General features: G+C 36.0%; 1 protein-coding gene across 1 annotated transcript; it reads right to left on the bottom strand.

The window, feature by feature from the left end:
- Positions 1-333: 333 nt before the first annotated feature.
- Positions 334-16,553, bottom strand: LOC116337510 (bromodomain-containing protein DDB_G0270170). Its single transcript, XM_031762129.1, has 6 exons — positions 15,944-16,553; positions 2,467-5,981; positions 2,173-2,400; positions 1,924-2,091; positions 999-1,862; positions 334-921 (listed from the first exon to the last, which is right to left on the bottom strand). The coding sequence occupies exons 2-6, from the start codon at positions 5,956-5,958 to the stop codon at positions 580-582; spliced, it is 5,094 nt and encodes a 1,697-aa protein (XP_031617989.1). The 5' UTR covers positions 5,959-5,981; positions 15,944-16,553; the 3' UTR covers positions 334-579.
- Between the last annotated feature and the right edge of the window lie 505 nt (positions 16,554-17,058).

Below are 17,058 nucleotides of genomic sequence, written 5' to 3'. Positions count from 1 at the left end.
ACGGAATAAATAAATAAATTGTTAACAAAGGACTTAGTAACAAAGATAGACACAAAAAAAAAATTAATCAAATAATAAAATAAATTGGGGAAAAATAATTCCTTTTCTCCTAGAAAAAAAGTTTGACATGGTGATCGAAATGGCGAAATGGATGCAGCAAGAAGATGATGATTTTGGATGAAAACTCTCTTTTCTTTTTCTTCTTCTCTCTCGTCGTTTCGTTCAATTTTTTTTTCTTCCCAATTTTGAGCCAGAGAATGCTTATCAACTAAATTGTTTTACATTTAATTTTGGAATTATAACCGAATGGAGTGCTACAATATACGATTTGTATATTCAGTATTCACCATACGTACGAATACGATGTGTGTATTTGTGTTTATTTATTTGGCAAAATTCTTGGCAAAACCTTGGTAATGCATCGTCGTTTTTTTTTTTTTGTTTGTTTGTTTTTGTTTTTTAATTAAGAATTAGAATTAGATAGTATTCCATTCATTCAGTCGAAAATGGAATGATTATAGAAAAGCTAAATTGTTTCGATTTATTTTCTATCGAAATAATAGGGAACGATACCCCGGTTTATGGTTTCTTTTGCGTTTTCACACATCGTCCACGATAGCAAATTTCGGTTTCGTGTGAAATTTCGGTTGACGTTGACGTTGCATAAATCACAGAATCCATCAGTTCCTTGTGAAATGATGATGGTTCTGTTATCGGTCGCAGTATCGTCTTCAACACTGGAACTGGTTCCAATTTCATTGATGCTGGCGATGATTTCACACCTATATCACTGCTATCTTTTTCATTGTTGGCAATATCATTTACTAATGGATTACGATCGATTGATGTGTAAAGTGGTAATGGTGATTTTGGTCGTTTGAAATTACGATTAAATTTAAATACACGCTCAGTTGTACTGACCTATATGGAATTTAAAAAAATGTGGCAATTTAGAAAACAAAACATTAAAAATGCTCAATAGAAGTTCTATTACTAACCACAACATCGTCATCTTCAAACGAAAAGAGTTCAGTCAATTTTTGTTTAACCTCATCCATAATGCTACTTGGTTCGGTTATTTGATCGCTAACATTGGTTTTGGCATTTTTATCATCGGCCGTTGGTGAATTGGTTTCCGGTCGTTCGGGGTTTGACTTTTCCATGTCACTAGATACATCCGATGAAATGAATGGCAATACCGTTGTGGTTAAATCATCCAAATCACTATAGTCGACCGTTGACGTTGCTTCCAATTCGCGTTCATCTTTTTCAATCGATTGAGTGGTTAGATCACTAAAGTCTTCACTGCTCATTGTCGTCATATCGAAATCGTCCGATTTTGTTGATTCGGTTGTTTGAATGGGAAATATGGTTTGCACCTCTGGCTCATCATCGTTGAAATTCATCATTTCTTCGTATGCATAGGCCGATGGGCTGGACAAGATACGTGTACCGGTCATTGGTTTTTTCGTATTTCGTTCACCAAACTCTTTAACATTGTCGCTAATTAGAGTGTTATACAATTGTTTGCCAATGTTTTGTGATTCGGCAGTTTCAAAACTATCAACCGGACGAACTCGAACTCGTTTCCACACACCACGTCGACGACCTTTCTTTTCTGGTTTTGTTCCTGGTTCATCGTCTAATAGACCGGCTTTTGATTTATTCTCACCATTTTGTACGCTATTCTCTTCGGCGCCAACATTAAGACTGTTGGAACTCGATTTTGATACTTCATTACCATAAATCGTTTCTGGTTCCACATTGTTTGTTTCAGGCTGTGCAGTGGTTGATGTGCTATCATTCTCCTTGTTCTTATTAAAATCAAAGAAATTTGCTTGAACATTGAATGAATACGTTTCCTATGAATAAAAATAAAAATTAACATCGATCCGTCTTCTATTCGTCGCTGTAGCTTATTACCTTATCTGCATCGGACATTGATGAAGCGGTGACAATCTCTACTTCGGGTAAGTCATTCGTTGATTTGGACTTGTCGTTTGCGTTCAACGGTTGAAAAGAGTTTGAATTGAATTTTGTTGACCATTGACTTTCTTCGGCATTCAAAGAGAATCTAAATTGATTCTTTCTCTAAATGTTGCATATTTTTCGGGAGAAAAAAAGTTGTTAACAAATTTTATTATATTATATGTTTCATTGAATGTTTCATACCTTTTCGGCTGAACTTTTTGTGTCGTTCACCGTTGTTTTTTTGCTGTATGGTGATTCTTTGTAAAAGTCTTTGTTGAACGAATTAATTTGTTGGAATGATTGGTCCGTATTGAGTTCAGTGGTTGGATTCATTGTGGTTGGGACGATTGGCCGTTTTCCACCGCGAAGACGTGGTTTTACAATGCGAGATGTTGACGAACTTGTTTCTTGCCAATTTTTCTGTCGTACCTAAAAAGATTTCAATTTGAATTGTGAATATCACAATGTAAAGCAAGAAATGCAATTTTTAATTACTGAATTTCGTTCTTTGGATCGATTGCTTGTATCATATTCGGATTGCGTGGTGTATCGTTGCGTTGTAACCGATCGTACAGTTGATGTTGGCACACGTCGAATAAACGATGGTTTTCGTGTTTTTAGCACTTCGGTGATTTCTTCTTGATTGTCTTCATTTTGAATGGATGTAAATGTGGTGGTCGACACAAATTGTGGAATTTCCGGTTCTTTTTGGAGCAATTGATTGTAAATTCTTGGGCCATCCTCTTTGCTGCCAAAGTATTTTTCGGGTACGGTTGATTCCTTTTCGCTGTACGATACTTCAACATTCTTTTCGATTTTAACTTGATCGAATTGTGGTGAAATGGTCGTATCGCGACTAAAACTATATGCTCGATTCGATTGATCAATATTAATTTCGCTCGATTTTGTTGCATTTTTCGATAAAATTGGATAGTTTTGTTTGAGCACATCACGTTGATAGTCGATGTTTTCCTCTTCTTTGGCTGGACGACCATTGGTACGGGTTCGGGTTCGTGTGCTGGTACGTATATTGTTTCGTTCATCAGCATTCGGATTGAATCGTACACGATTTGCATTGCGAATAGTTGTGGTACGTGGAGTTGTTGTACGATTTACATAATTTATCGGTCGTCTACCTCTAACTGGACGACGTGTCGTAATTTCCGGCACCGAATTATCGTCAATTGAATGCGTTCGTTGAGTGGTTGGTGGTCGAGTTCTGGTTCGTGAAACACTTGATCGTCGTGTTGTGATGGCAACTGGTGACGATGTTGTCGGTATTGTCACATACGGTGTTGTATTTCCATCTTTTTCCATTAATGAATTGATTAGCCCGGGTAGATTTGATTGAATTGGTGATAATTCCGATGGAATATTGTAGGTGGCAGTGTTCTCATCGAATGGTGGAATTGTTTGTCGTTCACGATACGGTGCTCTTGTTGATTCATAACGTGGTGACGTACTGTAAATTTCATTGTATTGTAATGGTTCGTGTTGAATGAATTTCTCTTCGGTTTTTGGTGTAGTTTGTATTTGGTTTTCATCCTTATTGAGAACTGAGTCAACAAATCGGAATTTATGAACAGAATGATTATGACCCTTCAATCGTGGAATATCTTGTTCGGCCGATGCTTCTGAGGCAGACGATGCTGTGTAATAAGTGACAGTTGTTCGTGGTGTTGTGGCCACATTTTGACTGTGTTGTTGTTGTTGTTGTTGTTGTTGTTGCTGCTGCTGCTGCTGTTGCTGTTGCTGTTGTTTTGAATCTTTTGTGTAGTAGGTTAGTTTCGATGGAATTGTACTGAAGTCATTGTAACCTTTTTCGGTGGCGAGTGTTCCGGCCGATGAGCTCTCAAAGTAGGCAGCTGGTGTTGAGATAGCGATTGGACTACGCACTTTGAATGCTTCTTGTTCGCGGAAATACGACTTCATTTTTTCAATTTCATCATTTCGATAAGTGTCTTCTTCATCACGCACCGATGGTATGCTTGCCGTTGATGTGCTGGTTGGTGCTTGTGTTGAGCTTACATATGGACTATACCGTTGTGGTTCATCATAATTGGTGACATCAAACTTAGTTACCTCAGATTGTTTTGTCGTAACAATTGGCTCTGGTGTATTGAAGAATGACACCGTTGGCGTTGGTGTTTGTGTAAAGAAGCTACTGAATAGATTTTGTGGCTCTTCGTTTTTGAATGTAAATGCCGTTGTATTAACCGGTTGTGAATTGGTCAATGAGAATTTTGATGGTCCTTCATCTTTCAACCGATATTCTTCGATTGGTTGTAATTGTTTTGGTGGTGCGGCCGTTGCAAAATTGTTCGTTGTTTGATATTTACTACCGAAATTATTAAAGTTTTGTTCGTCCGAATCGCTTGCAATCGAATGCTCGAATAGATTATCGGTTTGTGCCTTGTATGCTGACGGCGTTGATTTAAATGTACTGAAAGTGGATGGTGTTGTTGGCACAACTTCCGGTTCATTGTGGTATGATTGTGATGATGGTGGTGACGATGGTAGTTTCGATACTTCGTTGCTAAATCGGAATCTCGATGTGGTACGCGATCGTTCCGGTGCTGGTGTTGAATAACCAAAATATTGGGCTGGCTTTTTTGTTGACGGCACGGACGGTAACTGATGTAATTTTGCGTCCGAGAAAAAGTTTTTATTATTATCGTAACTATTTACATCTGCAATGGTATTTGGTGAATTAACAACAATTGAACCGACATGCGGTGATGGTAACGGGATTTTTGCAAATCCTTTTGGTGCACGATATGACAACGGCGCCACAAAGAATGGTAACAAATTAATTTGTCGATCGGTACGCGTTTGTTCGAGTGTTGACAAATATGGCAATTCAAATTTCGAATAACCATCGGGTGTATTGAGGCCATATGGCCCGATGAAAACATTTGGCGCAGCATTTCCCACCGAATCAATGACATCAATCGAACGTGAATAGATTAAATGTGACAATACATCGTTCACCGATGGATTGTTTACCATCGATAAACTGTTTTTCATGAACATCGCCAATGGCGGTTGATGTGATTTTGGTTTTGGACTTTCCGTTACTGTATTGAATGAAAATCGATGAACTGGTTTCGGTGTGGTTGTTCTCAATTTTGCTGCGGATGTTGTTATTTTGAATGGTGTACTAGTTGGAGCGACCGTTGTTGCTGGGAATTTTTGATGATGCGTATAGAAATTATTAATTTGCAATGGATTCACCGGCGATGGTAAAATGTTATAACGTGTATTTTGTATTTTATCTTGTTGTTGATGGTAAAGTGTGTCCAATGGAACATACAATAGTTGAACTTCTTCTTGTGGTGGTAATGCTTGCATTTCAAGGCTTGGCTGTTGATGTTCCAAGCCATTGGTTTTCAGTTGTGGTGGTTCACTTTGAATCAATTGTTGTGATTGTGGTGGTTGAAGACTAGATTCACCATTTCGTATGAATTCCGGTTTAGTTGGCGGATTAAATTGTGGATATCGAAATTGTGGTGTTGGTACTTCGTTTGGTGGATGTTGAAGAAGAAAATGTTGTGGTCCCGTATTCAATGGGCCAGCATTCAATTGCATATCGGGATGAAGACGGAATGGGTTCGATTGTAAATTGGTCACATGCAATTGTTGTTGATTTTGCGGTAATATTGGCAAATTTGGTGGATGCATTTGCTGAAGGAAAATCCGTTGAAATGGTTCACCTAAATTATTTGCGGTCGATGCGACCGATGGCGGCTGCTGATTATAATCATTTTGTGCCGATGGAAATGGCGGTCCGAAATTCAATACACGTCCATTTGGTTGACGCTGTTGTGGCTGAATTTGCGGTTGAACTGGAATCCAATCGTTTAAAAAACCAGAATTCGAAATTTGTCTAGACCATCGTTTCTCTTCGGCTGTCACTCTCAGTGTGATCGAACAAAAAACTAAACTAACAATTAAGACTTTCGGGCAAATCGTTGAATCAATCGCCATTATTTAAGTGTATGCTCATATATCTGGAAAAAGAAAAAGAAGAGAAAAAAAAGCACGGGTCAATAAAAGCATTGATAAATATAGCCAACAATCAAATATCTATTAATTTATCAGTTAATGCGAATGCGAATGTGAATGTGAATAGCGCACACGCGCCATACATGTGCGTCACATCAAAAAAAATATTGTATATGCATCGCAAAGCATATGGGCAACCGGATGGGAATATCGACATTTTGAAGATAAAAGTGATTTGCAAAGAGGTTTTTGACCGTTGAATGCCCTTCTAACCCACATATTCACATATTATTTAGACAAACTGTTGTGCGCGATCACCAGAAAATATCAATAAGTGTTACAATCGATTCAGCAGCAACAACATCATCAACATCAGCGCCAGTTAAATATCTAAACGCTAGAATAATGATGAGCTATTGAGAGCCAGAAAGCGAAGAGAAAAATACCACTAAGATTGAGTGTAAGGTAGATGGTAAGCGCTGAGAATAGGAGAAGAAGAAGAAAAAACTCTAAAATAGCCGGCCTACTAATCTATGTGTGATGAGATGGTACTTATGCTATTTTTAAGCAGATAGATCAGGTGTTTTGCTGTAAAATGATCGAAATGAAAAAAAAAAAACAAATAATTTAATATTTTTCAGTTGAATTATTTTTTATGGTGTATAGTTTTGTATTCATGCGCTCATGTCGTGCATTCTCGCTCTACTCAAAAACACACACACACACATTGTGTGTGCACGGCGCTTTTGGTTTGGGCTGCTTTGTTTTCCATTCATCGCAAACAACAATACCGCATGAAAGAGAGATTTTTTTTTACAAATCTCTACGAGTTAACTGATTATTAACATACTTTATACATTTGTGATCGCTAGCATTGTGAACGTGGTTGATGTTGCTGTTATTGTTGTTGCTGCTGTTAAAATAACTTTTGCAAATCAATTATCTTTTAAATTTACGATTCAGAAAGTTTGAATCTTTTATTGAGAAACCGCGCGCACACACTCACACACAAAAAAAGCACAAAAATCATTTTCTTTCGTCCGATATTTTCAAGCTGCGTTTAATATTTTATTTTCTTTATTTTATTGACTTTTATCATACACAGCAGAAAATCATGCTATTTTAAGTATTTTTTTTTCTCATCGGTCTATTGTTATTGTAGATGCTGATGTGTCCATTATGTTTAGTATCCGAAGCGATGGCATATGCAAAACATTCGATCCCATTGTGACCGAAAAAAATGTTTATATAGAAAAATGAGGTGCAAAACGAATTTTGCGATGCCCATTGATAATGGCCATTGAAATGTGAAGAAAAAAAAAATGAATCGCGCGATCATTCATTAAACCGTATCATTTGGTGGTAAAAGAATGCGATTGTTTCATGTCGACAAAAATTGATTTTATTTTATTTATTTATTTTTTTTGCGTGAAAACCATTTTACGATTTCATGTTACGGATTCTGTTGAGATATTAGCTTTATCTGTAAATTATAGTGAAATGCTCGTTTGCTCATTCGCTCGCACTCGCATTACAAGCATAGCATGTAATCATCGATCGAGAGGTGAATTCAAACATGAAGCACAATAATATTTATATATATAAATGAAACGTGTTCGAATCGCGGTTATGATGCTATTGTGAATGTTGTTGTATTCAATTTCACTTTCTGTAAAAAAATTTCATTCTGATTGCGAGAGTGAGCAAAGATTCGATGAAAAGAAAAACACAATTCGGGCGTCGCTTTTTTTTCTGCTCATATGCTCCGAACGAAATCACTTATTGAGTTCGTAAAATTGAAAGCAAAAAAAAAAACGTCGTCATCATCATCGTCGTTGTGTGTCTTGTTTTCGGAATTTCATGGTCCATGCCCCCTCTGCTCGCTTGGACAAAACAATATAACAAAAAAACAAATCAGAGGAAAAAAAATATCTAAGAATTTATAGTACGCGTTAAATGATGTTTTAAGTATATGCATTCTTTCCGAAATCCGTTTCGCAATCACTGCTACGAGTAGCGAGTGCTTGTTTTTTTTCTTCTCTTTTGTGGATGTGGGCATACTTCAATATGTAAATTCCATTATATCTTTGAAAACAATTGGTGGCTGTCAATGTTATTGCTGTTGTTCAGCGTACATTATTAGGCAAATTAAACTCAGTTTACACCTAGAACAATGTTGCAATCATATGAAATGGAATACAGAGATGAGAATGCCATACCTTAATCGTATTAATTTCGATGCAATAATAAGAAATCGCATTCTTTTCTCATTCACTTTTCTCTTCTTTTTATTTGGTTTTCTTTCATTTAATTTTCAATTAATGAATGGAGAGAGAAGAAAGAAGATTGAAAGAAACAAAAAAAAAAAGAAAAGAAAACGAAGTAAAATTGAAATTTTCGTTCGATTTACATGCATGTACTCTCGATGAAAAGCTCGAGACTATTTCGAATATGTTGCAATCGGCTACACATGTTATGATTTGGTATGTTGTTTGTTTTGGTGTTCGACGTGCTTTTTTTTCGTTGTTGTTTTGTGCGGTGAAGTTGTTTGCGCGTGTTTTCCAATCTTAATTATTTTATATGAGTCATAAATTGGCTGCAGATCTATCGGCAGATGTAAAATTGCTGGGGCATTTTTTTTTCATCACATTTGGTTATTTATTTCAAGTGTTTAAGTGTGTTTGTTGGTGCTTTTTTTTGTCAATTTTCTCATTGTTTTGGATACGGTATGGATTTTCTTAAAATGTTTCGTTTATTTCGATTCATTGTTGCGGTTTGATTCAATTGTGAGCGCGCGCATACAACAAATTGACATCAATTAAAGCTTTTTCCATCGGTTTCACCAAATTCTAAATTTGCCGTTGGCATGAAATCGACACACCGCTATTTTATGTTCGTTCATTCATTTTCATTGTGAACATAATTTCAACTGCTGCGAACTGCTGTTGTTGGTTGCCCCATTCAAATCGAATGTATATGCTTGGCGTATCGACCATTCGATAGTTAACATCTCTCGTTGCCAATAAAGATCGATGACAAAAATTCCATTTTTAGATAGACAAACCAAGCTGCAGCAGCTTAAGACACGACAGATTTGGATCAAATAGATTCAATACACCGTGAGCATGTATCATAGCTGTTAAATTAAACATTGTATTCATCATTGTACACTGATATTGCAATGGCATATGTGTATGTACATAGTTTTTTTTTCTTGTTTCTTTCTTCGCGTTGCTTTGTTTTGTTTGACTGATTTTTTTGTTGTGCTTTGCTCGGCTTTTTTCTCTCTCTCTCTCTTTCTCCGTATTTTCCTCTTTCTAACTTCATTCATTGTCTGGGCTGAACGATGCACGCTCACTATTAATGCCGCGTATTATATTCTTCTCATAAATGTGCATATGTACATTTGAATTTAATCATTTCAATGTGCTCGTGTATAAAACGTACAACCGTCGTCTCACGACGAACGAACTAATGAAATGCCTCTTCAGTCTTCATATGAAAGTTTCACAATGTCGTTTCGAATTTTATGTATTATTCTTAAGCTTAAGGTTTTGATTTTACTTTCATTCCCTTCACCTTCAATTCATCAATTACCCTCACGACGCATGCATATTGTATGGTACCCACAATAATGATCTGGTAATAGTAATAGCTGTAATAAATGACGAAAAAAAAACGAAGCAAAAGAAAGAAAAGACTTGTCGCCACTACACATGCACCCATACACACATACACACAGTCCACACGATTTATGGCGCGAACTCACCGCCAGACGACGGTCAGTCGGCGCTTAAACATTTGAATTTGTGATTCTGTATGCGAACAGGAAAAAAAAATTATGTTGTGCACATTGAATTATGTCTATAGTTCAGATTTAAGACATAAAACATGACAGTAAGTACTACTAACATCACACCGCCGCTACGATACCAACTGACGCAAAAACACTCGTTGAAATTTATATGAGTACGGATTAAAAAAAAGAGCGGAAAAAGTGAGAAGAAACAAAAAAGCGACAAAAATCATGCATCATTTCAGCAATACACCAAATTGCTAGCAAGATGTTGTTACTCTCTATCTTTCTTGATCTCACTACATATTCACATCATTCACTGTTTCGCCACATGTATTTTTAATTCACGACAAACGAAAAAACAACAACAACAACATTCAAGACTACTTAAGAATAAATTTGTAGCCATTTTATCAGCACGATCATTTGTTTGTGTTAATTTATGAAGAAAAAAAAGTGTTACAACCCGAAAATAACATAAATGGACCGAAATTGAGTTTTTTTTTGAATTACTCAGCTGTCATAAAACGATATGTGAGCGGCTTGGAGTGCGCGTGACGCGCAGAGAGAAATTTAGAAATATTTCTCATGTCATGTATGTACCTTTTTACTGTGAGCTATGTTGAAACTTGCACATAAATCAAAAGTAAAAAAAATATGGTGCACCAAAGAAAGCAAAAATTTCCTCCAATAAAACAGCGTCAAAAGGCCTAGAACTTTAAATGTTGACATTCAAAATATAATATTATTGCTACGGCACTGTTTTACAACACAATAAAATCATATCCGTAAGCATAAAACAATTGCCTTGTGACTCTTGCTCTCTCTGTCTGTCTCCGTCTTGGGTCGTATCATTTCATTCACTTTCATCCAAGATAAACTGAAACAATGTTCGCCTCTTTGAAAAACCAACACAACGATTCGCTTGAAGTGCGAAAATAAAATCTTATGCAGATGAGAGAGCTTACAAAATCAGATGTACACCTAAAGATAAGCCACTACAAAATTGATTCGATTTACGGTACACGATTGAACCAAATGCGGTGTATGGTAAACGTATTTCTTTTTTTTTGCGGAACACAAATTGCACCTTGGTTCAATGATATGACTTTCGGTTACATCAACCCAGAAGACATGAGATAAAAGAAATTAATTTCGTTAAACACGCTTCGCTTGAAGAAAAAAATATATATTTATAAAGTGAAATAGGCAAGTGCATATCCATTTTGGTGCGGCAAAGCGCATCGACACCATTTCGGCCACAATAACAGCAACGACAACACCAAGCAATTGGCTGTGGTTGGCGGACAGAAAACGGCGAAAGAGAACAGCAACGACGATGACGAAGAAATTGAGAAAAAAAAAAGGTTCACGAAAAATTGCAATAATTTCAGATAAATCTCTTTAACATAAAACGACGAGATGTGGAATTCTCTACTTTCTCCAAAGTTGAGTCTCTTTCTCTCCGAGGCAATTCAGGCAACTCCGGCAGGCAATCAGGCAGAGTACACACCCAGCAAACCAGTTTTATTTTTGTTAGTGGCATGTTTACTTCTGTCGCCTCTTGAGTAAGCCTCTGTATGTTTCGGTTACACAAAATTGCAAAATATTCAAAACGATTAAATCATTTGCTGCATTTTTTTTTCGTTGCTGTTGTTGCCTTTTTGCTCTCCACCGACTAACGTCTTTGCGGATTAGCCAATAGCATCATGTGCGTTATTTTTATTGCATATAACACTTAATGCAGTCGCTTGCCACTTGAATATATCTATTTTTGTGTGTGTATTTAAAAGAAAAATTCGCTATTTGTGTACGTTTTTGTTGTTAATGGGTTTGCTTTTATTTTGTCATCATCACATATACTCATACTGGATTTTACATCAACTCGGAATGCAATCGCACAGATTTTTCGTTTTCTCATATATTACACAACTCAATTGAAATTATAACATATATTTTATGCCAACTATGACGATGACGAAAAAAAAACCCACAATTTACCAGCATATCTTAGATAGTTTATCGATAATGCCACAATTGCGCATGACCACATTTGTAATGTGCGTAAAGCGACAACGAGTGAAGCCACTCTCATAACAACATGACACTTACAGACAGAAAAATATATAGATTAATCGCTCCAATTCCAATTTTTAAATTGCATTTTTCGATCTCTTCTCGTATTTCTCGTTTTACATGAAGCGTAAGCAACTTCCGATTGATCATTAAAAACATCAACCCAATAATTAAATGATCGAAATATGTAAACAAGAAAAGCACAAGTCGCAGTCACTATGTGCGTCAAAACTGGTTTCGCCACAACAACAAAAAATGATATAATTAATTGACATATTTTATGATCGTCTCTTTTTGTTTCCGTCGTCATCATCATTGGTGCGTACGTAAGGTGTAAGTAACATATAATGCAGTGTGGCCTTTTTCGCTTTCTTCGTTCGGCATTATTGGTCGCGCTTTTTCCATATTACGATGCGTGCGCTTCTTATTGTGTACACTCATGCATATATATATATAAAGAATTGATAAGCAATGTACGTGAGCAAGTGAGTGCGCGCGCTCGCACATGTTCGAACTCGATCTCGGCAACTATTCGGTGATGAAAAATGAAAGTTATTCAAAAGCATAAGTGCTTGCGAGTTCGTTGCTATTTTTTTCTCGTTCACTTGCAACGAGATAAAACAGATGTAATAAAAGGCGATGGAAAGAGAGGAGTACGCACAGAGAGCGACAAGCAGGAATAAGTACATTAAACTAATATCATATGACGTGCTCATGAAATATGCAAATATGATTATTTTCATGAGACACATACGGAAAACGTTTTACTTTTTAAGTTACATTTTTTTTCGCTTCATATTTCCCCTGTGTGCGTGTGTGTGAACGGCAACAAAATAGCAACAAACAACCAGAAAAAAAGTGAAGAAAAAAAATAGATTGAGTTAAGACAAGTCTAAAATCAAAATAGATAAATAAAACACAAAGCATTTTGTGCACATTATACGTATTAAATTATTTACAAAAAAACGAAATAATGATGGTCGAGCTATTCAAATAAATTATCCGTCATTACTGCTGGCTGGTATGTGCATCCTATTCAAAATGTATAATTTTGTTTGCTTTTAGCGATAGTTTTGATGTTTCATATTTTGTTGTCTGTTTGCTTTGCTATTTTGTTTTGCCCAAGTGATTTACTAATGCAATTCTGTATGTGTATGTTTGTGGATCAGCCCTTTTCTTTCAATGTTTGTTTTTTTTTCTCTTGATTTGTTGAATTCCAATTTGAGTACGGCCAATTCCGAATTCGTGGAATTTTCAAAGCAAATCGAATCGTATGAAATTTCATATAATTTTCATGCTCGCCAAATTGATGAGATCGGCACGGTGCGCGGAGAAATTCTATTTGCTTAACGTATTTCACACGCACAATAGAATTACCTAAACCGAATGCGTATATAAATTCCAAAAGCCAGCATTCATTGAAAGCAGCCTGTACACAGTGCATGATGGGATATTCGAGTTAGTGTTGTAAGTTGGCACCGTGTGCACATTCATTTGCGAAGCGTAAACAAAATTGAACGAAGAAACGAAGCCATTGTGTATCATCGCCACGATGGACGAATGAGCTTTGGCATTTGGTGTAAAGTGAACTCGATTTGAAAGAAAGACGACGAAGAAATATGAAGGTAACTAAAAAAAAACTAACCATCGAATATAATGAACGCCTTTGATGTGTCAACGTCTTATGACAATAGCCAATTACATTGGCGCGTTAATGAAGTCTTTTTTTGTCGTTGGCACTTTTTTTTCTTTTCTCTTTAATTTTTGTCATGATCATCTACGTCGCATTTTGACCACAATCGAATCGTTGATGTGTATACATGTATGTGGGTGTACAATATTTTCATATTCAACTTCATTTCACCTTTCTTTTGGCCGATCACCGAGTTATTAGATGCCAAACTGAAAATGACATGCGAATCAAAATGAGGAAAGATTAAATGAGCGCAAATTAAATATATTCAGTTTCGACAAATTTGTTTGAGAAAGAAATTCAGTGTCGAACGGTTTTTTCTTTGCCTCTCTCATTCGAATCACTTTTACTGCTTCTGCGTTTTAGCTTCTAGATATATTCGACCGAGAAAAGGTACACTTCGCATACCTTAAACGGTTCACATTTCGTGCATGTTTAAATATGCATGGTATGTGAGAAGATGGAGATTTTTGAACGGGTTTTGACCGACAATCCGTTTCGATTGAAAGCGAAAATACGCTTAATATTGTTTGTTGTTGTTTTTGTTGACTTTTTTTTATCTTAAATTTTATTCGTAAATTGTAATTTTCTATATGTGGTATTTCGTGCATATGCTCGATGTCGATGCTGAAGGTGTTGATGCAGTCTGAATGTGTCATCGAAAATACTTTCCTTTTCTTTATTCGGGTTTTTATTTCACTTGACGCATTTTTGTTTATGTGTCTTTTATCGGCTCTATTACTACAACTGTGAGTTTTTTTTTCTCTCTTCTCGTCTTGCGGTTTGTTTGTCGCTACATTCTGTACGCGCAAGCGCGTGCGCGCGTGTCGTACACTGGCGAAAGATTGAAGAGAAAAACAAACAAGAGATTGTGCAAAAATGTAACAATACATATTTGGTGCTGTTACGAATGCTGCCAGGCCAATTGCCTGTTACCATCTATAAATATATTTTTTTTTCGCGAAAAAAGAGACCCAAAGATAAAAATTAATCATTTATGGAAAGCGTTCGATGCACACAAGTAGATATGACGAGATCGTTTGTAACACATTTTCTACGACATGCAGATTATTCACACACAGGTGATGGATTTGTTTTTCTACTCGCTTCTTGCGATGGTACATTTTTCTTCGTTTTTTTTTCTCTTCTTTCCTCTTCTCTTCTTTCGCACACAGAAGGAAAAGCGATAAATTATAATTCTATGCCGGTGTTTATTAAACGTTTGGCAATAAATTCGTTTTATGGATGTCGGAACAGAAAGAGAGACTTCTGTGAGACGAGAGAGCATTTCGTTCGCCTTTCTTCATTTCTTGCCCATTCATTTGAGTTTAATGACAAACACGCTGGTTTCACAACTAGGTCCGCAATTGCTAGCACAGCGAAAGACAATCAGACACACAGAAAGATAATGACATCAAACGAAAAAAAAACATATGCTTAAGAATCATCGTGCTATCGGAACGAGGTAAAAATATTGAGGCAAGACTGAAGAAGAAGAAGCATGCGAGATTGAAAAAAAAGCGCACACACGCTGAAATTCATAAAAAATTTCAACTGAAATGAAAAATATAAAAATGATAATAACGTTCATAATAATCAGACAAAAGAGAATTAAAAGAGCAGCACATAGAGCGAAAAAGAGAGGAATGGGACAGCGAGAGATGCAGAAAACCAAAAACAAAACGAAAGCCATTAATTGGGCTCTATAACAAATAGTTTGTTTTTATGACCATCAGCCGTGCAACAGCCAGGCACCAGCCTATGCCCAATGCAAAAAGTATGATTTTATTTATATTATAGAGATATTGATATTTATAGGCATTTTTCGAATCATAGCATTATGTGTACGATTTTATTCTGCTTACGATTTTAGCTGGTGCTGCTATTGCTACTTCTACTTCGGCTTCTGTTATTACTTTTTATCTAAAATGAAGCTCAACAGTATCAAAGTCAAGCGAAACAGAATGAAAAAAATACTCTGAATAATAAAACTAATTCCATTTTAGCACGTACGAATTAACAGCATAAAAACGATTCAAGCGAAACCGATAGTCTAATTTTCATGTGCTTTCTTTCTTTCTTTCTACATGTCGTGCACCATAAATGTTTTTGTTTTTGTTGTTGTTTGGTTTGATTTTGTTTTGTTTTTGGATTTTTATGCTTCGTTTCGGTAAATGAATGGATTCTTCGGAAAATTTTCTGTGTGCGCATGCTCTGCATCAGACGGTGATCATCTTTTCTTCAAACTCACGAAATCTTGTTTGTCTGCCTTTTTTTCTCTCGATCGATCTCAAATTCAGTTTTTTTCCTCTCAAATCAATTTTTACAAATGTCTTATTAATTTTATCTCTCTCGTTAAAACTTAAGAATAAGAAATGTGAAAAAAAAACAGTCACACTTACCAAATAAAATCTTTAATTTTCCAAATTATTAAATCGAGTTATAAAATAATAGGGTAAGCGAATGAAAAAAAAATACAATTTATAATTTTATCCGTGAAAAATGGTCAGTTAGTAGATTTCATTATTATGTTAACACTTTTGTTTTGCAATCAGCTACTTTTTCCGGTTTATTTTATTTCACGGTTTTTTTGGGCTGCTCACGTCGAATTTGACGCTCTTTTCTCTCAAACTACTTAATGAATCTTCTCGACAGAAAGAGAAAATTTCAATAAACTAAATGTTTCACAAATTCACACGTTAGACACTGAACTAGCGCACAGGTGAGAGTGAAATATATTGTTTTTAAATGCCGCCCCAACGCTTCAATTATGCAAAAAAAAGGGTATGTGTCTTTTGTTTCGGCTTCTTTTCTTTGTGATAAAATGATAAGAAATTTGTTTGTTCGATTTGTTTATACAAAATATTAAAAATACAACGGTAAAGTCTTAGATCAATTTACACTACGTATTAAATTATAGTTAACGCAGTGGGTACAACAACTACGATGGTAAAATATAACGAATAAAAAATCAGAAAAGAATTTCTATTCATCCGATTCGGTGTGCATTACGTTTCGCGGCCAAATTATAACTGAAGCGAAGACAAACTGTATGGCGCTATGAAAGTTGGGTCGCTCTGTGCACACAATACAGTAAGTGAGAGACATGACGGTGAGGTGAGTGCTGGTGCGTGATGTGGTGGAAATCGCTTAACTGATGCGAATAACGAATAAGAAAATGCGTTTGTATCGGCAATCGGCTAATGTGTGTACAAAAATAAAAGGTGCCCGCACACAAAATTTAAACGCAAAAAAAAACAACAACAAAAGTTACTTACGCTTGTTACAAATATTTGGTCTGCTTGTCTGTGGCCTGTCGACATTCCTTCTGTCGATGAAATATTACTACGAATCCGTTTCGACCATTTTCGTCGCTTGTCCACTCAAATGCAAATATGTCTCATTGCCGGCTAGAAAATATTGTAGCATTTTCTGCGGAAAAAAAGTGATCGCTACATTAATCATAGCGAAATGCGTTAGTCATAAGCCGATATAATTCAGAAATTCATTTATTTAT

This window comes from Contarinia nasturtii, unplaced genomic scaffold (genome assembly GCF_009176525.2).
Source record: "Contarinia nasturtii isolate CC-2019 unplaced genomic scaffold, AAFC_CNas_1.1 Cnas_scaffold_285, whole genome shotgun sequence".
Taxonomy (NCBI): domain Eukaryota; kingdom Metazoa; phylum Arthropoda; class Insecta; order Diptera; family Cecidomyiidae; genus Contarinia; species Contarinia nasturtii.
The sequence above is the reverse complement of the archived record's forward strand: the minus strand, read 5'-3'. Positions and strand labels throughout refer to the sequence as shown.